Genomic DNA, 26,939 nt, shown 5'->3' on the forward strand with positions numbered 1-26,939 from the left:
CCGCCGCCGCGGTTACTCACCTCCAAACTCGCAGATGCCGGTTCGCCCGCACCTAGCTAAGCTTCCGCTGCACCCGCCTGCAAGCTCAGGACTTTGCACAAGCATTCCCTCGCAGAAGCTCAAACCCTAGATCGACTTTCCTCCATGGCGTCTTCTTCTCGCAATCCGGCTGTCGACCCTGCTGCTCAGGCGGAGGAAAAAACCAGCTCCGAGCGCGCCACCTGGGAGGGTTCCGACGTGACCCCGGCGGACATCCAGTGGCTCCGCCGCTCCCGGCGGGTCCCGGAGGAGGTTGAGTGCCGGGTTCCCGACGGAGAAACCGTGCCAACTCCAGAAGCTGGTGAGCACATTGTCTTTCTCTCGCACTTCGAACGCGGGTTTGCCCTTCCGGCCAGTGATTTTTTTAGGACCTTCCTAGATTTCTTTGGCCTCCAGCCGCACCATCTTCCGGCAAACGCCATTCTCACCTTCTCAGCATTCGTCACCTGTTGTGAGGGTTATCTCGGCCTCTGGCCATCCATCGACCTGTTGTCCCGGTACTTCATGTTTCGGCCACAAGTTCTCCCCGACAGAGACAATCCCGGCGCTCCAAAGCCGATGACCTAGTGCGGCGCCACCACCATAGTCCCTCGCCGCAACTCGGATTTTCTGAGGATCCAGGGTCTTGAGTCATGTAAGAAATGGCTCAAGACCTTTTTCTATATCAAGAACTCCGCCGCCACCGACTTCATCAACCTTCCGGGATTCGAGGTCGGCCCCCCAGAAGAGAAGAGGCATTGGTCCTTTGACCCGAAGGATTCTTTCCTGGAAGGTGTCGAGATCCATGCCAGGATCCTCGAGCTCAAGGAGAAGGGGATGTCGGCCGACGACCTGCTGGCAACCTTCGTATACCGGCGCCTATGCCCGCTCCAGGCAAGATGTGCTATTACGGCGGCCAATTTGACCTGGATAGGGTGTCGACCATCAAGCTCTCCCATGCTGAGGTTCGGCGCCGGGTCAAGGCGATCGCCAAGACCAATGTCGGAAAAATGGGCGTGGGGTATGCCGGCATATGCCCGGGATCGTCTCGCTCCTCCGGTAAGCCTTAACTTTTACTCATTTCATGCTTGTATTCAACATACTGCTATGCCGACACTTGTCCAATATAAGCTTATCTCGGTTCAACCCGACTCCTTTGTCCAATATAAGCCTTAACTTAGGGCCGATGGACGAAGGAGGAACCGGAGGAGGGAGGACGTGAAGAGGAACACGCACAATTCACAGTGGAACACACAGATTTACCCAGGTTCGGAGCCCTCTTGCCGAGGTAAGACTCCTACTCCTGCTTTTTTGTATTAGCCGAGATAGGCAAGCTCTACAATGGTGCTCCTTGAGCTGTATTCTTGAGGAAGAAGAAGAGTAAGGGGAAACCCTAAAATGTCTAAGTACTCGATCCCCTCTCCAGGGAGGGGTAGTGCTCTATTTATGGGCCAGGCATGTCACACTGACATGCGGGCCGAGTCTAACGTCACCTTCCTTGGGCCCCGTCGGGCACGCGGCTCGGTTCCCTCCAGGCAGTACCGCAGGGGACAAGACAACTTTACTTTTTCCTGCCAGCCTGCAACAGGTACAGCTGTCCTCTGCCGGCTTCCATCATAGATTCCCTTTTGGTGCTTCTCTAGTGTGGTCACCTAACACCGGTACTCAGGCGCTGACTGCTTTTTTGAGATGATGATGGCGCTGTTTACTTTGCACCGCGTGGTCAGGATAAGACCGTTGAAGGATCTCGGCACCGCCGAGGTCAAGGGGTCGTCCTTATCCTGCAAACTTACAAGATAAGAGAACTATACCGGCATACGTGAAGCGACCGCCCCCGTACAGGGTTTGATCTCTGTTCTTAATGTGCTTGTCCCTCGATCGACTCACTAGCACACACTGTTCCAAGATGTAACATCAAGATACAAAGGTCAAAGTACTTTATTACATCGTATCATCCTGAATTGAATTGTGCTTACAAACTTGCATGACCCCTTGGGTCAGCATAACCAAATATTGTTTCAACATATCAAAATAATGTTTCAAAACTTGCAGCAGAAAGGTAGAGCAAAATGGGCCACAACTACTCGCAAAGGAGAGAACATGTTGGAATGTAAGCACATGACCCAAAAAATATCGACGAACCTCACTCTTCGTCAGATTCATCTGCATTATTAATTGCAGCCACTACATGGTCAATACATTGAATGTATTGGCAAGCTCACCAGAGGATATAAAAGGACCTACCAAGTACATGCATAATTTGGCTAGGTGGGGTTTGGTTATTTGCATAAAAGCATCAATGTTTCATCCTATCATTTTTAACCAAATAGTTTTATCTCTATTGGACACGGGGTAGACACACCCATGCTTCTATTAACCTAGAGCACATTGAGTACACACATCAATGCTCCTAACCAGTTCAAACCATTCATTTTATTAAGAAATTGGAATGAGTGAGACCTTCCTTGTAGCCCCCAAATCTAGTTGCTCAAAATTGTCCGTAACCGGGAACACGGCTAAGTACTTAGTTTAACACTCTCGAGAGGTTGTACACATTCCCCACCAGAAATCGACGTGTTAATCCCTTGCTGTCCTCAGGGTAGAGTAGCAACAGCATCGACTTCAAGAATTTTCAGAACATAATCCCCCAGACTACCTGAGGGACCCGCGCTCCCACCTAAACAGTTATCTCATTACAATCCCTCGGATTTGGGTTAATATTTCTTACTCCATCCAGCCAGAGCCCATTTAGCTTGTGATTGTACTGGAAGCTACTAAACAGGAAACTAGTCCAGTCTTTGGTTACCCCGGGTGGCATTCCACATTTGCGACGCAAGCGCTCCCCGAATCCACGGGGAGACGTCCATGGATGATCCATCTCCGAATCCACGGGGACTCGACTTAGAGGGACCCATAGAAATGGACCTGACGTCACATAACATCTCAAATCCTCAAAGCAACGCACCCAGGACGGTTCATTGAATTACTTATTTTGTCATACACTAGGAAACCCTTACTTTAATTCAATAACATCACATTGTAATAATACCACCCTCGTATACTATCATATCATAGCATTGGACTACCTACGGTGGCAATTGGTGGTAAGGATATGGCAAGGGTATCCTATACTATTAGGAGAATCATAGCTAGCATAGGTACAATAATAATCCTAACAATGCAACTAATAAGAAAAACTAGTGCATAATAAAATAATGGGATGATGGTCAAAGTGAACTTGCCTTGATAGCAGCTGGAGTTCAAGCACTCGTCACAGTCACAAGATTCGTTCTACGAGTAAACTAAAATAAACAAGCAGACACATACATAAACAGACAATTCACATCACAACAAAAGAAAGTATGCTATGATGCAATGCAAGCATGTGACATGATTTGGTTTATTTTATTTGTCGAGTAAGGGTTTCAGTTTCTTAGGCATACAACATTTAATTCTCTGGTCAAAAGCTTTAATCAAAAATAAACCAAAAGAAAAGCTAGGTTAGGGTTTCCAAATTAAAGCAAAATTAAAGCTTAAAACAAGGATTTTAAAAGAAACAGCCAGAAGATATAATCAAAAATTTATCTCTCTATTCCAAATGAATAGAGGACATTAAAACAAATTCTTGGGCATTGGTTTCATGTGAAAATGATTTTTAAATCATTAGTTATGAATTAGATGGCTTTAAACACTATTCTGTAAATAGCTCCGGAAATCATTTATCAAATTTGAATTTGAACAGTGCCAAAAGATTCTACAGGTTGAGAGCTTTCCAAAAAGGTAAAATTTGTCAAATTTGGCCCAGTGGTTTAAAAGTTATAAGCATTTGAAGTTCTAGGGGTTTTTCTGTAAAACTGCCATTTATAAACCGGGGATTAAGTTTTCATTTTAATAGAGGCCACGTGGCGCTCTCCTATTCGTCGGTACCGGTTCGGGTGAGGGCTTTAATCTCAGCCGTTGGATCTCACTTACATAACACGGGCGGTCCAAATTTAACCATACCGGTTCACAAAAAGGAGATCTAATCCTTTTGGCGAGAAATTTTGGCGGCCTGGCGACGAGGTCGAGAGGGAGGTCAGAGGGGAAAGAAAAAGGGGGTCGCGGGCTTTAAAAAGACGCGCTCGGGCTCCTGATTAATGGACGAGGCGAGGAGATCCCGGCGGGGATGGCGTGGCCGGCGAGTTAGGCAGGCGCGGGCGTCGCGGCGGTGATTCGGGTAGGACGAAGCTGACGGGTGGGGCCCGCCTATCAGTCGCGCAGCGCGCGGGCGCGCTGGGCCGGCCGGTCGGTGCTGGGCCGGTTTGGCCCATTTGGCCGGGCCGGTCTGGTTTTCTTTTTTTTGTTCTTTTCTTTTTCTTTTTTCTGATTTTTTTGATATGTTTTGATTTTGAACTCCAAATTGATCCAAATAAATTCTAGAAAATTTGTTAAATCATATTATAATATGATTCAACTTTTGGGACTAATTTCCCTTCCAAATAAAATATATAAAAATACATTTGCCCTATAAATGCCTTTAGGGCTTTGTAACTATTTAAATAAAATAGTTTTTCAACTCCAAATAAATACCCAAAAATTATGGGATAGCTTATTTATGCAATAAACCCTTTTTACAAATAAACCCTATCGGTTTTAAAGTCCAAAGCTCAAACGGGTGAAAACCCTAAGGTTTAAAATGAAATAAAATCTTTTTAAAGCCTTTTTGGAATTCAAAATTTGATTCAAATATGCAATTGTGGCATGATACTCATGAGTGCAATGCATATGAAAGGTTTAGAAATTTTGGGATGTTACAATATGCCCGGGATGCCGGCTTAGCGTTAGTTTAACTTTAAGATGCCGGCATACGTTGCTATGCCGGCTTTGTCTCCGTTATCTCGGTTAGAGTTGTGTCGCCATGACCCTACCCGGGGTCATCCCCCCGACAACGCCTTGGCGATGCGCCGATGCCGGTTGCTCCGCCAATAAGAGGGTTTGAGGGGGAAAGTCCAGCAACAGTAGCAGCAATCGGGGAGTCGATCGCGAACTTAGGTGGTTGGTTTCTTGTGGTGGAAACAAGCCCACCCAGGTTCAAAGTCCTAGACTTGACGTGGGTACTCGCATTTTCTGGATTTATTACAGGGTTTAATCGGCATTGTTCTTTCAATATCCGTCAACTACGAGGCGCCTGTGGTGACTTCGTCAATTTCAAGATCCTGCCGGCTCAGTGTGCGTGCGTTCTTAGGGGTGAGAGTGCGTGCGTGTTTGTGAGCGTCTGCGTTTGTACTGTGTTTCCTCAAAAGAAATCGGGGAGTCGATCGGTTACTGTACCAGCCTCTTTTTGTGAGAATCTGGAAAAAGGAAAAAACCCACTGTCCTGCAGTAAACACAAATTAGAAGGTGTTACAGATGTATATTTCTCTTCTATATGCCCATTGTATAAGAGTCTCTTTGCTTATTTGCCTCCACACATGTACATGTATATTTGCCTTTTGGCACTTCAATCAATCCAAGTTGCTCATCCGTAACATGGTATCAGAGCCACGTTAGGTCTCGCCTCCACCATCGCACGCCGCAACTCGTGCTGTCCCGGCCGCCTGCTGCGCTGGCCGCCGGCGAGATCCAGCGCTGCTCCTCCGCCCAGCGCTGCTCCTCTGCCCAGCGTTGCTGCCCCAAATCCGGCTGTCTCCCCTCTGCTGCTGCCTCGATTCCGGCGGGAATCGGCAGAAATCGGCCGCCTCTTCTGCAATCCGGCCGCCCCTGTTCCGATTCCGGCCACCTGCTCTCCAATTTCTACCGCCAGCCGCCGCCTGGGATCCGGCTCCCCTGCCCCGCCTTGTGCTATCTGGAATTCCTGGTTCTGCACTGCTGCTGCTGCTTAAGGCCGACCTTGTTCTGGCTCGCTAATTAAGGGAGATACAGAGGTGGTATAATGTCTTCTTCGGGCGGCTACGTTGCTGTTCCTCGCTGCCCGGTGACATTTGATGGTACCAACTATGCTGAGTTTGTTGCCTTCATGCGCATTCACATGCGTGGCATTCGCCTTTGGGGTGTTCTTTCCGGCGAGGTACCCTGTCCGCCGACACCTGTTGCACCTGTGGCTCCTACTCCGCCGACGTTACCGGTTCTGACTGCTGATGCTTCTGAGGCTGATAAGGCTGCAGCCAAGACTGCTGGTGATGTTGCGATGGCTACTTATGATCGTCAGGTGTCGGACTATTCTGATGCTATTGCCACCTATCGTGATGATCTGGCTGCTTATACTCAGTGGTGTGATGATGACGCTCGTGCTGCGGCGGTTCTCACTGCTAGCGTTCTTCCTCAGTTTGCCTCTGAGTTTATGGGTCTTGGTTCTGTTGTGGAGATGTGGACTCATCTTCGCCAGCGGTATCAACCCACTGGTGATTCTATCTACTTATCAGTGGTTCGTCAGGAGCATGCTCTTCAGCAGGGCGACTCCACTGTTGATGAGTTCTACACATAGAGTTCTGCTATTTGGCGTCAGCTTGACTCCCTCCGCACAGCTGTTTGTGGTTCTTGCACGTGCTGCCAGATTATGAGGTCAGACTTGGAGTTTCAGCGCATCCATGATTTCTTGTCTCGGCTTCGTCCAGAGTTTGAGGCCCGTCGTGCTCAGTTGTTCACTCGGGGCCGTGTACCCCTCTCGGAGTTGCTTTCTGAGATTCGTGCTGAGGAGGCTCGCCTTCGTGGTGCTGGTTTGCTTGCTGTCCCTTCTGTACTTGCTGCTCGGGCTCCTGCTATGCCGTCTGCTGCACCAGTGTCTTCTCGTTACAGTACTCCTCTGCTTCTGCCCAATCCTGGTGGTGAGGGCCGTCCTAATTCCGGTGGTGCGGTCCGCTCTCGTCCTCGTCCTTACTGCAACTATTGTCAGAAGCCTGGCCACGTTGAGTCTGATTGTTTCAAGAAACAGCGTGGCATGCGCAATAAGGAACGTGCATCTTCTTCTGGGTCACGTGCTCCTCCGTTGATGCCTTCTACTGTGTCCTTCACTCAACAGGACATTGTGCAGCTGAAGCGTTTGCTGGCTGCTTCTGGCTCTTCTTAGACGGCCACTGCAGGCTCTGTGACTGGTGCTTCTAGCACTGGGGGACCACCGTCTACTCAGTCAGGTACATCCCCGTGGGTTCTTGATTCCGGAGCTTCTTTTCATATGTCTTATGATTCTTCTTCTTTATCCTCTCCCCGTCCTCCCCGTCCTCTTGATTCTCATATTCATGTTCTTACTGCTGATGAACCTCTCTTCCCATTGCTAGTCGAGGCACTCTTTCCACTTCTTCCTTTTCTGTTTCTAATGTTTCTCATGTTCCACGTCTTGCCATGAACCTATTCTCTGCTGCTCAACTCACTGATTTTGGTTGTCGTGTTACTCTTGACACCGATTCCTGTTCTGTCCAGGATCGTCGCACGAAGGTTATGGTTGGGGCTGGCCCACGGCACCATGACTCTCAGGGGCTCTGGGAGCTCGACTGGCTTCGTGTTCCCTCTCCTACCACCACACCCACCAGCTCTCATGCTCTTGCTGCTTCCGCTTCCGCTTCCTTCCAGCAATGGCATCATCGACTCGGTCATCTCTATGGTTTTCGTCTGTCATCTTTAGTTCGTCGAGGTCTTCTGGGGCCTGTCTCATGAGATGTCTCTCTACCGTGTCAGGGTTGTAGCCTTGAAAAACAGACTCAGTTACCTTATCCTACTAGTGAGTCAGTGTCTCAGCGTCCATTTGATTTAGTTCATTCTAATGTATGGGGTCCTGCTCCCCTTGCTTCGAAAGGGGGCCATCGCTACTATGTTATTTTTATTGATGACTTTTCTCGCTATACTTGGCTTTATCTTATGACTTCTCGAAGTGAGGTTCTCTCTATCTATAAGCGCTTTGCTGCTATGGTTCACACTCAATTTTCCATGCCTATTCATGTGTTTCGTGCAGACTCTGCTGGTGAGTATATCTCCCAGATGCTGCGTGGTTTTCTTATTGAGCAGGGCACTCTTTCCCAGTTCTCTTGTCCTGGTGCTCATGCCCAAAATGGTGTGTCTGAATGCAAACACCACCACCTTCTTGAGACGGCTCGTGCGATGATGATCGCTGCCTCTCTTCCGCCTCATTTTTGGGCTGAGGCTGTTTTCCACTGTTGCCTATCTCATCAACCTTCAGCCCTCGGCTGCTCTGCAGGGCGGTATTCCTTTGGAGCGTCTTTCTGATCGTTCTCCTGATTACTCAGTGCTTCGGTTGTTTGGTTGTGTTTGCTATGTTCTCCTAGCCCCTCGTGAACGCACCAAACTGACCACTCAGTCTGTTGAGTGTGTCTTTCTCGGCTACAGTGATGAGCATAAGGGTTATCGGTGCTGGGATCCTATTGCTCGTCGGATGCGCATTTCACAGGATGTGTCTTTTGATGAGTCTCACCCATTCTACCCACGTCCATCCTCCTCGACCTTTGTTTTGGAGGACATATCTTTTCTCACATTTCCTGACAGACCACCCTTCGTGCCTCAAGTTCCTACTCCTTCGCACCTCGATGTTGCTAATCCGACACCATCCTCCTCCACAGTTTCTTCTCCTCCATCGTTGCCTGATTCTCCACCTTCATCCCCGATACCTTTCCCATCTTCCCCTTCTCTGGCGATTCCTCCTCTTCCCTCCTTTCCTTTCTACTATTCTCGTTGTTCACGTGTTGTGGATGATTCTACTGACGAGCCGTCTACCTCTGATGTGTCGTCTTCCTCCTCTAAGTCAACTCATGATCTTCGTGCCCGACCTCGCCCCCCACCTGACAGATATTCTCCTAACCACTATGGTCTTTCTGCGGTTGTCCTTGAGCCGACTTCTTATCGGGATGCTGTCGTTCACCCTGAGTGGCAGCTTGCGATGGCTGAGGAGATTGCTGCACTTGGACGCACTGGCACATGGGATCTGGTTTCTCCTCCACCCCATGTTCGTCCCATCACGTGCAAGTGGGTCTATAAGATTAAGACCTGCTCTGATGGTTCTCTTGAGTGTTACAAAGTTCGTCTTGTGGCTCGTGGCTTCCAGCAGGAGCAGGGTCATGATTATGATGAGACTTTCGCTCTCGTGGCTCATATGACCACTGTTCGCACTCTTCTTGCGGTGGCCTCCGTTCGCCACTGGTCTGTGTCTCAACTTGATGTTCAGAATGCCTTCCTCAATGGTGAGCTGCGTGAGGAGGTTTATATGCAGCCACCCCCAGGTACTCTGTCCCTGATGGCATGGTATGCCGTCTTCGACCCTCTCTTTACGGCCTTAAGCAAGCCCCTCGTGCCTGGTTTGAGCGTTTCGCCTCCGTGGTGACTGCTGTTGGTTTCTCGCCCAGCACTCATGATCCCGCTCTGTTTGTCCACACCTCTACTCATGGGCGGACTCTTCTTCTTCCATATGTTGATGACATGATCATCACTGGCGACGACTTTGAGTACATTGCTTTTGTTAAGGCTCGTCTTCGTGAGCAGTTCCGTATGTCTGATCTTGGTCCTCTTCGCTATTTTCTTGGGATTGAGGTTTCTTCTACCTCCGATGGCTTCTACATCTCCCAAGAGAAGTATATCCAGGATCTGCTTGCTCGTGCCGCTCTTAGTGATGAGCGCACTGTTGAGACTCCTATGGAGCTCAAAGTTCAGCTTCGTGCCTCTGATGGTGATTCCTTATCTGATCCATCACGCTACCGCCATCTGGTTGGGAGCCTAGTCTACCTTGCTGTCACTCGTTCTGATATCTCTTATCCTGTCCACATTTTGAGCCAGTTTGTTTCTGCTCCCACTTCAGTCCACTACAGTCATCTTCTTCGTGTACTACGATATCTTCGTGGCATGATCTCTCACCGTCTTTTCTTCCCTCGCTCCACCTCGTTATAGCTCCAGGCCTACTCAGATGCTACTTGGGCTAGTGATCCGTCGGATCGTCGTTCACTCTCTGCTTAGTGTGTGTTTCTTGGTGGTTCTCTCATTGCTTGGAAGACGAAGAAACAGACTGCGGTTTCCCGCTCGAGTACAGAGGCTGAGTTGCGAGCCATGGCTCTTTTGACGACAGAGGTGACTTGGCTACGTTGGTTACTGGAGGATTTTGGTGTTTCTTCTACTACACCGACTCCCCTCTTGTTAGACAGTACATGTGCTATCAACATTGCGCGTGATCCGGTGAAGCATGAGCTCACCAAGCACATAGGTGTTGATGCCTCTTTTGTGCGCACTGCTGTGCAAGATCAGGTTCTCGCTCTTCAATATGTGCCCTCCGAGTTACAGTTGGCAGATTTTTTTCACGAAGGCGCAGACTAGAGCGCAACATGGTTTCTTTCTATCCAAACTCAGTGTTGTTAACCCACCATGAGTTTGAGGGGGGGTGTTACGGATGTATATTTCTCTTGTATATGCCCATTGTATAAGGGTCTCTTTGCTTATTTGCCTCCACACATGTACATGTATATTTGCCTTTTGGCACTTCAATCAATCCAAGTTGCTCATTCCTAACAGAAGGGACCCTGATCTAATGACGCACCAAACCAAAGGTATGGCAGGTGCCACGCCTTGCCATACTGGGCGCTCCGCCCCTGGCTAGCAGAGTGTGGACAGTGAAACTATGCAAGTAAAGATGCTTCTCCCTTTGAACGGAACGGCTGACTCGAGTTTGTCCCTTTCCAGCCGGAAAAAGACGGAGCAAAAAGCGGCGACATTTACAGTGATCCGACTGCGCACGCACGCCTCCGACCGAACCCAATCCCGCGCGTGTCTCATGCATTGCATAGAATGGTGGCATCCATTTTCCTCTGCTTTTTTCAGCCACGCCATGGAAGCCACTCGATTAATCTCACGCCCACGGCCCACCAGGAGAAGAAGAAGAACCAAAGGCTTTCCCAAACCCCCATCATTCCCCTCTCCGACGAAACCAGCACCCTCATTTCGAGTTTTCATCCACGGTGACAGAGTGCATTTTGCTGATGGAAGTGTTCAGATTGGAGAAGGATTTTTTTTAGGGAAGTTTTTTTTTTGAGGGAATTGGAGAAGGATTTTGGCTGCCGGTGCCTGTAATGGCTGATGAAAGTGTTCCTTGAATTTCTACGGAACAGAAATTCGAATGTCATTTGAAACTTTTCGTCGAAAATTAGACTGAACTGGTCAAGTCTGCATAAGCTTTTACTGTTTTACAGTTCTACTTCAGAAAAGGGAGGGCAGATTAAAACTCTGTTCCTACTCTGCATTTCTTCAGCGGCATGACAGACAAAACTTAATGAAAAAAACACTCCCAATTAACAGCACATGATCCCGGCTGTCTTATGTTACATCATGCTTACTGTTTGTTGCATCAGAAAGCAATGTACGTAGATCATGATCATCATTGATGGTGGCTACTACTGGATATACATAGCAGGGGAGGTAGTTAGATCAGCCCACTGATGATTATGTATCTTTCTGATGGACACTCAGCTGGACGTACCTTGGGAATGAAGATTAATCAGCGAACGCCTTTCTTGATTTGTTTAGTCTTGAGCACGCAAGGGATTGGAAAGGCTGATGCATGCATGAGCTTGTAATCATCATTTTCTTTCTCTCTAGATAGCCCTGCCATTCAGTTAACATATATAATTCCCTTTTTTAATACTTTACTACTTTATCACTAAGAAAGTTGGTCAGTAAGCAGAAATCGTAGAACTAAAACTAAATACTCCAGACTAGTATTTTGACTAGTACACAGCAATGGTTAAAAAAGGCCTTGTATACCATGATTAACTTTGCTGAGAAAATGAAAATGTTTAATCCAGGCTATCCTTTTGCGTATCAATTTGTTATGCTCCTGGTATTTTGCAGCGACAGGAGAAGCAAGAGTTAACAACCGGGCTGTCAGAACTGAAACGCAATAATTAGATGATGATCCAAAGTGTTGCTTACTTGCTTAAAAAAAATGATAATCCAAACTGGCAATACAAGGTTTTCAAAGCTATGTTGCTTTCTCCAAGAACATAAAAAGATACACATAATATTATACCAATATCCAGATGATATTTCTGGTTCATGAGCCAAACAGATTACCTGAACAAAAAATACAACAAGTACTGATTAGCCAATGAAGCCAATTGTCAGAAGATTACTTAATTGAAGAGTAATATGTATTCAGAGCACCGGAGTGAATTAAATATAGTACACCCCACTTTAAACTGGTACTAATTCTGTCCAAAAGTTGGTCAACTTTGCTGTTCAAGTTTCAAATAATACTAACAAAAAAATTCAGATCTCCGTGCTCTTGCTTCCTCTGCCAGCAAAAGCTCTTCCTTCTTCTTCATGCAGACACTGCGGCGTCCATCATCCATTTTGCCGCGCAGCATGCGGACAGCGCACTGCAAGAGCTGCATCAAAATGCGTGCCAAATCTGCAGCCAGCTATTTTAGTTCCTCCGAGAGAACAAACAAGATGCTTGTCTTGTTTTCAGACAGTGGACATGTACTCCTACATCAGATCTATCAGCTCAATTTCTTGGGTCAGCAGTGGCCGATCTGTTGCTGCACGCGAGTTATGATTAGCTCTTGCATTGATTTCTGCACCCAGAAGGCATCAAGAACAATAAAGAACAGGCGCCAGCTTGTGTACACTTGAGTGCTCCATCTGGTATCTGCAAGGTATAAGATGATCATTCTTATTCTATATGCAGGATTGCAGGTTAATGTACGGTGATTGTAAATCACTGAGTAAAGGGAACTAATCACGCTATCATGTAGGCACAACAAACTGTGCAAGATCTGGGAGTCAGAACAGAAATTATAAGGTTTAACGGTCTGTTGTTCTCTGTGATCCCCCCAAGAATCATCGGTGGAAATGCCAAAACAAAACAATTACAAATATAGAATTAGTGCAGAAAGTTCTGGTTTATCAACCAAGAAGATTATCAGAGTTCAGATTCTTGTCGAAGCAGGGAAGACTTCAGATAAGTTGGATTGCATGCAATTACTAATCAACTGTATGACTAATCAACTGTATGACTAACCAAAAAGATTATCAGAGTTCAGATTCTTGTCGAAAAGCAGGGAAGACTTCAGATAAGTTGGATTGCATGCAATTACTAATCAACTGTATGACTATGTAACATGTTATCAATAATTAATTCGACGATCAGAATCGATAAACTGCTTTTTGAAGAAAAACTAATAATTGGCCAACAACCCACTGAAGAATTATCAAGCTAGAAGAGACAAAATATTCATTGAAGGCTCCATCCAAAATCTTTTTTACACCCTAGTTTATACCATTACTTCAGTATAAAATCTGGTACATGTAGTTGGTAATTGTTACTTGCTAGCTGCAGCTTCAATGCAGCATGCAGACATTGCACTGCATAAGCATGAGCCCAATTAAACTGCAGGCTACATATTTTATTTTGTTCAATAAGACAATATGAGCGTTCGTACAAGTTCGAAGTTCTTGGATCAGCGTATGATGTGCCTTGATTTCTGCACCCATAATGCATCAAGAGAAGAAGAAAAAGGGACAGGTGACAATTTGGTACACTTGAGTGCTCCATCTGGGGTACAACTCCTACTACTACCTGGTAAGATTATTAGCTTTTACTTACACCCATGTCATGATCCTTCTTGGCATTGTACTAGCATAATTGTTTCCCATCCAGGTCAATGCTTGGGAATGGTGAATATTGATCAGAAAATTGGTGATGTTAGAAGTCAAGCTTTGTGCCCTGATTCAACTGTTTATATATGTTCACTTGGTCATAACTGTCAAAGTACTACTCTAGTAACCAGTAATCAAAATGTATCATCATCTCTGGTAGCATTTGGTTGCATTTCCAACCAAATCTCCCCCCTTCAAACAGATAGTAATTAACATGAGGAAACTATCCTATGCTAAGGAGTTGGTAAGAGGACTCAAATATGCATCCAGCGAGTTCAGACAACAAACTGTGCAAAATTCAGAGACAACAGTAAACAGTTTATTACTTAATCCGGATGAGCAAGAGCGTACCCTGACATGTACACTTGGAGTTCTTCAGACAGGCTGTGTGCCAAAGTTACAAAGTTACAAAAAGAGCATGGCATGCACCTGCAGGGAAGGAAGGATCAAAACCCTGGCAAAGCCATCGAGTACACTCACCCCATGCCTCACTCAAAAACAATCAAAGCGCCATCGATCGATCACCACCCCACTTGCTCCCTGACCCCATTGCCATATGCACGCCATGGCCATGGCCATGGCCAGAAGCTTTTCTCCTTGAGCTCTAGCTAGCTGGAGGTAGGATGAGACTTTAATTCCGAAAGGGAGAGACAGGAAAGGGGAAAAGGGGGAAAGGAAGGAAGAAAGAGAGGGCAAACCGTAGCTAGATCGGTCGATGCTAAAGCGAGAGAGACAATGGGGGACAGATGGATTGACGATGTTGCACTGTCGCGTGCATACATGACAAAAGGCTAAAAAGCACTAGTGAATTCATAGGATTTTCCTTATCGATTCCAAGATGGTTCTGGTTTTGAGTGAAATTTCCATCATTTTCAGTGCATGCTGAAATGCTGAAATATTATTTCCCCTTGGGTCAAAATATTCGGGTGAGACGTGAATTCAAGTCAAATTCGAAAACAGTTCCCAAACTACTCCAAACATCGGTTTGGATTTCCGTTTCAGTAGAACTCAGGTACGTGATCGCTTCGGTCATTTGGCCAAATTGACAACCGAATTCCACAAAGTACCTATTTCAGTGGTGAAATATTTCCAAAACCGAATTTTGGAACGGCATTATATTGACTGCTGTAAAACTTGCTGGCCAAATTCTTGAGGAATTTCAATTTTCCAATACATTTCGAAATTCGAATCCTGATTCCTGGACGAGTTTCAAACCACTATACTTACATGTTGGAAACTGCAACAATTTTACAATTGTCAATTTGGCATGTGCATGGCACACAAGAAAAAGCTGGCTAGCAATGGCGGCTGCCTGGCCTGCTGCTGCTCTCTCTTTGCATTGCAAAGCCAGGCCCGCCATCATCACCTCCTCCACCACCAAGGGCGCCAAGCTCTCTCTTCTCCATTCCACTCCTCCTGTCCTCCACCATCCTCCTGCTCCAAATCTCTAATCATGGCGTCCACCGCCGCCACTACCTTTCCCACATCCATTTCACCATCAGCCGCCCCCCTTCTTCCTCATCTCACCATACCCCCACCTCCACGGCCATGGCCGCCACCACACAGCTCCCCTTCCCCTTCCTGCTCCTCCTCCCGCTGCTCACAATCACCGCCGCCTCCTCCGCCCCGCTCCCGCTCCTGGCCCTCCTCGCCCTCAAATCCTCCCTCCACGACCCCGCCGGCGCGCTCACGCCATGGACCTACGCCTCCGCTGCATCCACATCCCCCATCGCCCGCTCCCCACCATGGTGCTCCTGGCCGGGCGTCTCCTGCTCCACCGCCGACGCCGCCATCGTCGGGATCGACCTCTCCCGCCGCAACCTCTCCGGTAGCTTCTCCCCCACCGCCGCCGCCCTCCTCTCCCCGACCCTAACCTCCCTCAACCTCTCCGGCAACGCCTTCTCCGGCGAGTTCCCTCCGGCGCTCCTCCTCCTCCGCCGCCTCGTCACGCTCGACGTCAGCCACAACTTCTTCAACGGGACATTCCCCGACGGGATCGCCAGGCTTGGGGATTCCCTCGCCGTCGTTGATGCCTACAGCAACTGCTTCGTGGGCCCGATTCCCCGCGGCCTTGGCCAGCTCCGGCAGCTCGAGCGGCTTAATCTGGGGGGCAGCTTCTTCAACGGCAGCATCCCGCCCGAGTTCGGGAAGCTTCGGAGCCTTCGCTTCCTCCACCTCGCCGGGAACTCGCTCTCCGGGCGGCTACCGCCGGAGCTCGGCGAACTGGCTCTCCTCGAGCGGCTTGAACTCGGCTACAACAGTGGCTACGACGGTGGGATCCCGCCGGAGTTCGGCGGGCTGAAACAGCTCCAGTACCTCGACATCGCCCAGGGTAACCTCTCCGGCGCGCTCCCGCCGGAGCTCGGCGGGCTCGGGCGGCTCGAAGCCCTCTTCCTCTTCAAGAACCGGCTCGCCGGCGCCATCCCGCCGGCTTTGTCGCGGCTGCAAGCTCTGCGGGTGCTCGACCTCTCCGACAACCGGCTCACAGGCCCCATCCCCGCCGGCCTCGGCGACCTCACGAACCTCACCACGCTGAACCTCATGAGCAACTCGCTCTCCGGCTCGATCCCGGCGACCATCGGCGAGCTGGCAAACCTCGAGGTGCTGCAGCTGTGGAACAACTCGCTCACGGGAGCTCTCCCGGCATCGCTCGGCTCCGCGAGCCGGCGGCTCGTCCGGCTCGACGCGTCGACCAACTCGCTCTCCGGCCCGATCCCCGCAGAACTCTGCGCCGGCGGCCGGCTCGTGCGGCTCATCCTCTTCGCGAACCGGCTTGAGTCCTCCATCCCTTCGAGCCTCGCGAGCTGCGCGTCTCTGTGGCGGGTCCGGCTCGAGTCGAACCGGCTCTCCGGTTCAATCCCGGCCGGGTTCGGGAAGCTCAAGAATCTGACGTACATGGACCTGAGCTCGAACAATCTCTCCCATGGCGGCGGCATCCCTCCGGACCTCCTCGCTTGCCGGAGCCTGGAGTTCCTCAACGTGTCAAGCAACCCGGAGCTCGGCGGGGAGATCCCGGAGCACGCGTGGCGGGCGCCGCGGCTGCAGGTGTTCTCCGCGAGCGGTTGCGGGCTGCACGGCGAGATTCCGGCGTTTTCCGGGGGCTGCGCGAACCTGTACGGGATAGAGCTGGGATGGAACTCGCTGAGCGGCGCCATCCCCGGCGATGTCGGCGGGTGCAGAAGGCTGGTGAGTTTGCGGCTGCAGCACAACCGGCTCGAAGGCGAGATCCCGGCGTCGCTCGAGTCGCTGCCGTCGGTGACGGACGTGGATTTGTCCTACAACTTGCTCGTCGGGGATGTCCCGCCGGGGTTCGCCAACTCCACCACGCTGGAGACATTCGACGTGTCGTTCAATAATTTGTCGTCGAAGGCAGCGCCGCCGGTTGTGGGTCCAGGCGAGATCGCAACGACGACGCGGCGCACGGCGGCGATGTGGGTGTCGGCCGTGGCCGTGGCGTTGGCGGGGTTGGCGGTGCTCGCGCTCACCGCGCGCTGGCTGCGGTGCCTGGAGGAGGAAGAAGACGGCGGCGGCTCCTCCGGGGCGAGCGGCGGCGGAGGAGGAGACAAGCAGGGAGTGGGGCCGTGGCGGATGACGGCGTTCCAGAAGCTGGGGTTCACGGCGGAGGACGTGGCGCGGTGCGTGGAGGTGGGCGGCGTCGTGGTCGGCGCCGGGTCTTCCGGGACGGTGTACCGCGCCAAGATGCCCAACGGCGACGTCATCGCCGTCAAGAAGCTCTGGCAGTCGCACAAGGACAGTGCTAGTCCAGAGTCCCACGAGGCGCCGACGAAGAAGAAGAGGGTGGTTGCCGAGGTGGAGATGCTGGGCCAGCTCCGGCACCGGAACATCGTGCGGCTGCTGGGCTGGTGCACGAACGCCGAGGGGACGAGCACGATGCTGCTCTACGAGTACATGCCCAACGGCAGCCTCCACGACCTCCTGCACCCGGAAAACGGGAGGAAGAAGACGAGCAAGGAGGCGGCGGCGGAGTGGTGGGAGACGCGGCACAGGATCGCCGTCGGGGTGGCGCAGGGGCTGAGCTACCTGCACCACGACTGCGTGCCCGCCGTGGCGCACCGGGACGTCAAGCCGAGCAACATCCTCCTCGACGCCGACCTCGAGGCCCGCGTCGCCGACTTCGGCGCCGCCAAGGCCCTGCTCCACGGCGACGGCGCGGCCATGGCCATGTCCACCGTCGCCGGCTCCTACGGGTACATGGCGCCGGAGTACGCGCGGACGCTGCGGGTGGACGGCGAGAAGAGCGACGTGTACAGCTTCGGCGTGGTGCTGCTGGAGATCGTGACCGGGCGGCGGGCCGTGGAGCCGGATGAGTTCGGGGAAGGGTGCGGCATCGTGGACTGGGCCAGGCGGAAGGTCGCCGCCGCCGGTACTGGTGGTGTGTGGAGCGAGGTGATGATGGAGCAGGGAAGCGGCGGTGGGGAAGGGGAGAGGGAGGAGATGGCGGCGGTGCTGCGGGTGGCGCTGCTGTGCACGAGCCGGTGCCCGAGGGAGCGGCCGTCCATGAGGGACGTGCTCGCCATGCTGCAGCAGGCCAGGCCCGCCCGCAACTCTGCCGCCGCCAAGGCCAAGGCCGCCGAGCAAGTGCCGGCGTAGATCGATCGATCGATGATGAGTTGATTAATTTAATCGGAGTTTTAAGGCTTGATCCTTGGACATGCTCCCATGTGTGCTAATTAATCAGGAGTAAAGTTCATTTTAAACCATGTGCTCGTAGAGGTGGATCCAATCGAACTCTGACCTGCAAATCACTGGACTCTCAAATCCCGGTCATTAGTGCCCTTAAGTAGGATTAGCCCCGGGATTGCTGAGCGTGGCAGGGTGTAAGCTGTGATTGTTTAGGCCACGCTGGATAAGAAGGTTTACCGCTTAGAAATAAGAAACTAACAGTTTGCAATTCGGGGAAAAAAAACTAGGATTTGCGTCCTGCAGTCGGCGGTGGAGATATCATCTGAGTCTGGGTCGAGCGGCGGTCGTCAATGGGGGAGAGGCACCGTGGAAGATAGGCGTTCGCCGGTGCCGTATCGTGAAGATCCGATGGAGTATGAGCCAGCGAAGTACTGCCTTTGCGCGCGGCGTGAAGGCGCTGAGGTGGATTTCATGGAGTCCGCGAAATCCTGTGTGGATGCGTTGATAAGCTCAATTTCCAGTTAATTTTTCTCGTTGGTATCAATTTTGATAGAGTCTCTCTTTTGTCTTTTTTTTTTCTGAAGTGTTCATTTTGAACAGTTCGGTGGCTGTGGGAGCATGGATCCCTGTTTGGCAAACCACTTAAGGGCACTAATGATCGGGATTAGTAAGTTCAGGGTGCTAAGTTCAGGGATTTGCAGGTCAGAATTCGAGTGGGTCCACCTCTGTAAGCACAGGGTTTAAAATGGACTTTACTCATTAATCAGAGTGGACGGCACGGACAGGAATGATGGTGCTAAAACTAGGGGAAACGATTATCATCTCCCGACCGATTACTCAATTGGCGTCGGCCACGTTCCACGCTCGACACGCGTCGAGAACAAAATGAGTCAACATCCTCTATATCCCATACCTTTTCCTTCGGCCTTATCCTTTCTCTCATGCTTTCCCCTTCTTCCTTATACTTTCTCTCGTTCCCATCGCCACGAGTCGCATCTGCACCGCCATTGCCGCACGATGGAGCTGCTGTTGAAAAATTAGGTAATTTCGATGAATATTTAATCCAGAAAGACAGTGTGTAAAACATGTAGCACATTATATCATGCAAACCAGACAAATTAAATAGCAACGCACAGCAATAAAACTCATCTAATTTCACGGCATGAATAATAGAACTACTAATCAAAATCAACAAGAAAGAGCAGATTACGTACGGTGCTGTGTTCTTTTCTTGTGTTTGTTTGTTGAGGTCGGTGACGAGTCCGGTGGCGTCGATGTTCACGCCGGCAGCAGCTGCAGCCTTAACTACCTCCTGAGCAGCGGCCAGTGCTTGCGCTTGCGCCTATGCAGCAGCAGTTGCCTGGGCTTGGAGTTGGGCAGCCTGCTGCTGTGCTTGGAGTTGTGCAGTCTGCTGCTGCTGAGCTAAAGCGGCAGCCTGAGCCGCGGGATCTGCGAGGTCGTCGGCCATTGGTGATGAAGATGCCGACGAAACAGAGACGTGAAGAAGCGAGCAGTCGCGTGAGAATGCTCCCTAAAAACCTTATCGACCGTCTCCCGGGCAGGATCTCGAAGGTCGGGGTTCCGGAGGCCTGCTCTCCCGGCGATCTGTGCACGCAGTCGACGGGATGGAGCAGCAGTTGGCAGCGAACAACGAGATTGGATCGTGGGCATGACGGCTAGGGTTGTGGCGTCGTTTTTCCGGAGGCCGGGGTAGTCTTATTATATAGGCACGCAGGCGGACTTCGGTTCGGTTTAGGAAACCAAAACCGACTCCGCAATTATCGGGATTTGTTACGCGTCTGCAACGGATTCCGACTGCCAAAAAGATAAGCACGACCCGGCTCGAACTCGAACTCGATCCACGAAACGCGACGCGCGCGCGTCGTGACGAGGCGAGCGAAGGAGGAGGAGGAGCGCGCGTAGGGATTTCCCTTGCTCACTTGCTCAAGAGGTGAGAACCAACATACCTTATATATTGGTCCAACTCCCCCTAAACTAGCAATGTGGGACTATTCCCACTTCTCATCCCACTACATGAATGGGCTTTTGAGATTTTCCAGGAATTAGTTTCAGATTGGGCCTTGGGCCTAACCCAAAATTCCAACAATCCCCCACAATATCTCATAAGCACATAAAATTTTCGTTGATCCAAAGCTCTGTTTTTGATATACCAACGTTTCAGTGGAGACCAGTTAAGGTTGAACATCCACCTAAACAAATTGCTTCACTCACGCACAACTGAACAATGGACAAACCTTGAATTGTCAGTTTTCTGTGTTAGAGCTACTGGGCTGCCGAATGCTACCCCGCGGTGTGGAGCATATAAGTCACTCTCCAGGCCTTTTCATGAGCTTACTAGAGACCACCCAAATCTCATGGACTGCGACCAACAATTAGGCTCATATAGGTGTGTTATTTAGAGACTACTCTGTAGGACAGTATCTCCCTTGCAAATTAATGCAACGCGTTAGAACACATTAAGTTAAACAACCTACCATACAGTACACGAGAGTAATGCATCGTCAACGAACTGGGATAAAGAATGTACACTCTCCTCAGTTATCCAATGACTTGTTTCCCAGGTCCTAATTCACGGGATCTCCGATCACATAGGTTGGTTTACCGCCATGTTAACTCACGTGGGTCGCAATCCCATCTCCCTTGATGCAGATTGTATCACATTCCTTGATAGACCCTTTGTAAAGGGATCTGCCAGATTTTTAGCCGTTGGGATATATCCCAATGCTATTATTCCGGAATTTCTCATTGCTCTGACAGATTTCAGACGTCTCCTGACGTGTCTTGATGACTTCATGTTATCTTTAGAACTGTTCACTTTGACTATCATAGTTTGATTGTCACAGTTCATAAGAATCGCCGGTATTGGTTTTTCAACAATCGGCAAGTCCATCAAGAGCTCACGAAGCCAGTCGGCCTCAACTGTGGATGTATCTAATGCTGAAAGTTCTGCTTCCATTGTTGATCTGGTTAAGATCGTTTGCTTGCAAGACTTCCATGAAACAGCGCCCCCTTCGAGTGTGAACACATATCCACTCGTGGCTTTTAGCTCGTCAACATCAGATATCCAGTTTGAATCACTATAACCCTCAAGTACCTTGGGGTACCCAGTATAGTGTATACCATAGCCCATTGTGCCCTTTAGATAGCGCATGACCCTTTCGAGCGCACTCCAATGATCATCTCCCGGATTCTTATTAAACCGACTCAGTTTGCTCACAGCAAAAGAGATGTCAGGTCTAGTTGCGCTAGCCAAATACATGAGTGAACCAATAATCTGAGAATATCTCAGTTGGTCTCTTTCAATTCTGTGATTCTTTCGAAGCAGAACGCTTGGATCATAAGGAGTTGGAGAAGGTTTACAATCAGCATAGCCGAAACGACTCAAGATCTTCTCCACATAGTGAGATTGCAACAAAGTGATCTCACCATTGTCGCCTCTCACGAGCTTGATGTTCAGAATAACATCAGCTACACCAAGGTCTTTCATGTCAAAGCACTTCGACAAGAAAGTCTTAACCTCTTCAATCACTTTGAGGTTAGTCCCAAATATTAGTATGTCATCGACATACAAACAAAGTATAACTCCCTCACCCCCACCATGGCGGTAGTATACACATTTGTCAGCTTCGTTTACAATAAAGCCGGCAGATGTTAAAGTTTTGTCAAACTTCTCATGCCATTGCTTAGGAGCTTGTTTCAGGCCATACAGAGACTTTAATAACTTACACACTTTGCCTTCATGACCCTTTATTACAAATCCATCTGGCTGGTTCATGTAAATTTCCTCGTCCAACTCTCCGTTAAGAAAAGCTGTCTTAACGTCCATTTGATGGACGATCAGACCATATGAGGCAGCCAGTGATAGTAATACTCTGATTGTGGTCAATCGAGCTACAGGTGAGTAAGTATCAAAGAAATCTTCACCTTTTTTCTGGGTAAAACCCTTGGCCACAAGTCGCGCCTTGTAATTCTCAATAGTACCATCAGGCCTAAGCTTTTTCTTGAATATCCACTTGCATCCTACAGGTTTGCATCCGTACGGACGGTCAACGACCTCCCACGTACCATTAGCCATGATAGAATACATCTCACTACGAATGGCTTCCTTCCAATAGTCTGCATCCGGAGATGCAAAGGCCTCATTAATGGTTTTATGGGTGTCATCCACAAGGTACACAATGAAATCATCACCAAAGGATTTAATAACCCTTTGTCGCTTACCCCTAATAGGGGCTTCATTGTCATACTCCTCAGGAATCTCATCACGTGTTTGTCCAAGATTTTCCACTGGGATGGCGGGTTCAGGAGCTACACCATGATCCTGATGTTCCTCTGAACTAACGAGTTCAGCAGGTACATCATGATCCTCTCAAGATGTGCTATGCATATCTCTCATGGGAAATATGTCCTCAAAAAATGTAGCATCCCTGGATTTCATAATTGTACGGATGCTCATGTCAGGTACTCCAGAATTTACAACCAAGAATCTATAGCCAACACTTCGAAGTGCGTAGCCAAGAAAAACACAATCAACGGTTTTTAGTTCAAGCTTACGTTTCTTGGTGATTGGCACATTGACTTTCGCCAAACAGCCCCAAGTCTGTAAGTAAGAAAGTGTGAGTCTCTTCTTTTCCCATAGCTCGTATGGGGTGACTTCTTTATCTTTTGTGGGAACACGATTTAGGACATGACACGAAGTCAAAAGCGTCTCCCCCCACCATGCCTTGGATAAACCAGCAGTGTCTAACATGGCGTTGACCAAGTCAGTCAGCGTGCGGTTTTTCCTCTCAGCAACCCCGTTTGACTGGAGCGAATAGGGAGGCGTCCTCTCATGGACTATGCCATGTTCCTCACAAAATGAATTAAACTCACTGGAGAAATATTCTCCACCGCGGTCAGACCGCAAACGTTTAATTTTCTTCTCAAGTTGATTCTCGACTTCAGCTTTATAGATCTTAAAATAATGCAATGCTTCATCCTTTGATTTTAATAAATGCACATAACAGAATCTAGTCGCATCATCAATGAAAGACATAAAGTAACGTTTTCCACCTTTGGTTAATACACCGTTCATCTCATAAAGATCAGAATGTATGCGCTCTAACGGTGCTAAGTTCCTCTCCTCAGCAGCCTTGTGAGGCTTGCGAGGCTGCTTCGCTTGCACACAAGCTTGGCACTTGGAACTTTTAGCCACAATGATTTTAGGAATTAAACTCAGATTTGCTAATCACGTCATGCAACCAAAGTTAATGTGACCAAGTCGTGAATGCCAAACATTAGACTCATTATTAATAGAATTGGCGCTGTTCACGACCTTATTACAAAAATCCGAAAGGGATAAGCGGAACAAACCTCCGCACTCATAACCTTTACCAATAAATTGTCCATACTTAGACATGATAACTTTATTGGACTCAAACACTAACTTAAATCCGTCCTTGCAAAGGAGGAATCCACTAACAAGATTCTTCTGAATGGAGGGCACATGCTGCACGTTCTTCAGCTGCACGATCTTTCCCAAAGTAAACTTCAGATCCACCGTGCCAACACCATGAACAGAAGCATGGGCGCCGTTCCCCATCATCACTGAGGAGCTGATGGCCTGATATGAAGAAAACAAGGAAATATCAGCACACACATGAATAGTTGCGCCTGTATCGACCCACCAATCGGTGGACTGACATACAGAAAATACAGTAAATAAATTACCATACCTGCCTGCATCTTCATTGTTGCCAATGGTCAAATTAGCAAACTTTTGCCGAATCTGTCCTTCTTTGCGCTCCTTGCAATTACTCGCCCAATGGCCAAGTCCTCCGCACACAAAGCAAGGATCCTTGTCCTTGTTGCCTCCCTTCTTCTTCTTCTTGAAAGTGGTAGTGTTCTTTGGACCAGCATTATTGAATGCCTTTCCCTTTCCCTTGTTGTTACTGTTGTTGTGGTTGTTCCTCTGAACCATGTTGGCAGTGGACGTACCCTCTTGTGTGTTGCCTTTGGGGCCAGCATCTTTTGCTCTCGCCTTCTCCTCAACATCAAGAGTCCCAATCAGATTCTCCACAGAGATTTCTTGTCTCTTGTGTTTTAGTGAAGTAGCAAAGTTCCTCCATGAGAGAGGAAGCTTGGCGATGATGCCCCTGGCGACAAACTTGTCGGGTAGTGGACACTTGAATTGCTCAAGTTCCTTAGCCATAGTCAGTAACTCATGAGCTTGTTCCACTACAGATCGGTTTGCAACCATCTTATAGTCAAAGAACTGCTCCATGACGTACAGCTCACTGCCAGCGTCAGATGCGCCAAACTTAGCATCGAGCGCATCCCACAACTCTTTGGCATCCTGATAGTGCAGATAAGCATCAACGAGCTTATCTCCCAGCACACTACAGATCGCACCGACGACTACAACACAAGCCTCAACATACAACTGCTGAGAAGCAATTGTTTGAGTCTTCCCGTGTTGTACCGCCCACCATGCGACCATAGCCACGAGCCACATATGACATTTATACTGCCACCTCTTAAAGTGCAGTCCAGTAAACACAGGTGGTTTCAATGCGACAGCAAATTGAGACATCGAAAATTGCCTACACGCATAAGGTTTTTGGATTGTTAAAAAATTAGGTAATTTTGATGAATATTTAATCCAGAAAGACAGTGTGTAAAACATGTAGCACATTATATCATGCAAACTAGACAAATTAAATAGCAACGCATAGCAATAAAACTCATCTAATTTCACGGCATGAATAATAGAACTACTAATCAAAATCAACAAGAAAGAGCAGATTACGTACGGTGCTGTGCTCTTTTCTTGTGTTTGTTTGTTGAGGTCGGTGACGAGTCCGGTGGCGTCGATGTTCATGCCGGCAGCAGCTGCAGCCTTGACTACCTCCTGAGCAGCGGCCAGTGCTTGCGCTTGCGCCTGTGCAGCAGCAGTTGCCTGGGCTTGGAGTTGGGCAGCCTGCTGCTGTGCTTGGAGTTGTGCAGCCTGCTGCTGCTGAGCTAAAGCGGCAGCCTGAGCCGCGGGATCTGCGAGGTCGTCGGCCATTGGTGATGAAGATGCCGACGAAACAGAGACGTGAAGAAGCGAGCAGTCGCGTGAGAACGCTCCCCAAAAACCTTATCGACCGTCTCCCGGGCAGGATCTCGAAGGTCGGGGTTCCGGAGGCCTGCTCTCCCGGCGATCTGTGCACGCAATCGACGGGATGGAGCAGCAGTTGGCAGCGAACAACGAGATTGGATCGTGGGCGTGACGGCTAGGGTTGTGGCGTCGTTTTTCCGGAGGCCGGGGTAGTCTTATTATATAGGCACGCAGGCGGACTTCAGTTCGGTTTAGGAAACCAAAACCGACTCTGCAATTATCGGGATTTGTTACGCGTCCGCAACGGATTCCGACTGAAACACGGCGCGCGCGCGGCGTGGCGAGGCGAGCGGAGGAGGAGGAGGAGGGCGCGTAGGGATTTCCCTTACTCACTTGCTCAAGAGGTGAGAACCAACATACCTTATATATTGGTCCAACTCCCCCTAAACTAGCAATGTGGGACTATTCCCACTTTCTCATCCCACTACATGAATGGGCTTTTGAGATTTTCCAGGAATTAGTTTCAGATTGGGCCTTGGGCCTAACCCAAAATTCCAACAGCTGCAAAGTCAGGCCGCCTGGCAGTGCTGGGAGCGGCGTTTGTCGGTGTTGCAAGCGGAGATGGCAGTGCTGTGAGGCTAGGGCGTCGGCCGTGCTGCGAGCGCCGGCCATGGGTGCTGCAAGCGGCAACCAGCGGTGCTTCAAGCGAAAGGCGACGGTGTTGTGAGGCCAGGCCGGGGGTGCTACGACCGATGGCCGCCGGTGCGGCAAGGCGGAGGCGAGGAGCTGCGAGGTCAGGCTAACCGGTGCTGCTACAAGGGGAGGCGCCGTTGTTGCGACCATTGGGCGGCGGTGATGCAAGGGGATGCGCAGTGATGGGAACTGCAGGCACCGCTGCTACAAGGCGGCGCCGCCTCCCACCGGCGGTGTTACAAGTGACCGGCGCCGCTGCTGCAAGGGGCGATGCGTAGAGCTGGAAGCCTGTCAAACACCCAGCTGTTGAAGACTCTTATTCAGTAAGTTCAGTTAACTCCCTTTTGGAGTCTGTTCAGAGTACCGTTTCGCTTGGTGCTTTAATGAAGATCGGACGGCCCAGATGCATCGCCAAGATTGACGGCTCAGATCTATCCCGTCCTTTTCTCTTTAACTGTTTCAGTATCTACTGTTTACTGTTTATCGTTTGGTAATTGTCATTTACCTGAACTGGGTTGTAAGTGAACTCGCCGGCTATATAAGGCAGAGACTGAAGGAATGAGGATAAGAATTGAAACCCTAAAACTCACTTTATTCTTTCATAGCTAGACCTAGATTTATCCTGTAGAAATTTCCCAAGTAATTGAGGGTACTCCACACAGGGAGTTCGATTATTGTCAGATTCCTCCACCGGGATCTGACAAAGCCATGGAGCCAGTGCTACAAGGTGGAGACGCCTCCTGCGGGCGATGCTGCAGGCCAACGGCGTCTCTGCTGCAAGGTGCAATTCCTCTAGGTGCTGCTCCGGCGAGATCTACGGCGAGTGCACCTCGCGGCGCCGCGACAGAGCAAAGCTTGCGCTAGG

General features: G+C 49.6%; 1 protein-coding gene across 1 annotated transcript; it reads left to right on the forward strand.

Annotated features, from left to right (window-relative positions):
• Positions 1-14,869: 14,869 nt before the first annotated feature.
• LOC100821509 (leucine-rich repeat receptor-like protein kinase TDR) lies at positions 14,870-18,359 on the forward strand. The gene has a single exon (XM_010238168.3). It carries the CDS (start codon positions 15,187-15,189, stop codon positions 18,247-18,249), a length of 3,063 nt encoding a protein of 1,020 aa, XP_010236470.1. The 5' UTR covers positions 14,870-15,186; the 3' UTR covers positions 18,250-18,359.
• The last annotated feature ends 8,580 nt before the right edge of the window (positions 18,360-26,939 follow it).

Source organism: Brachypodium distachyon, chromosome 3, assembly GCF_000005505.3.
Source record: "Brachypodium distachyon strain Bd21 chromosome 3, Brachypodium_distachyon_v3.0, whole genome shotgun sequence".
Taxonomy (NCBI): Eukaryota; Viridiplantae; Streptophyta; class Magnoliopsida; order Poales; family Poaceae; genus Brachypodium; species Brachypodium distachyon.

Excerpts from the sequence above, each read along its gene's own strand:
- LOC100821509 (XM_010238168.3), top strand. The coding sequence starts at position 15,187 with ATGGCCGCCACCACACAGCTCCCCTTCCCCTTCCTGCTCCTCCTCCCG.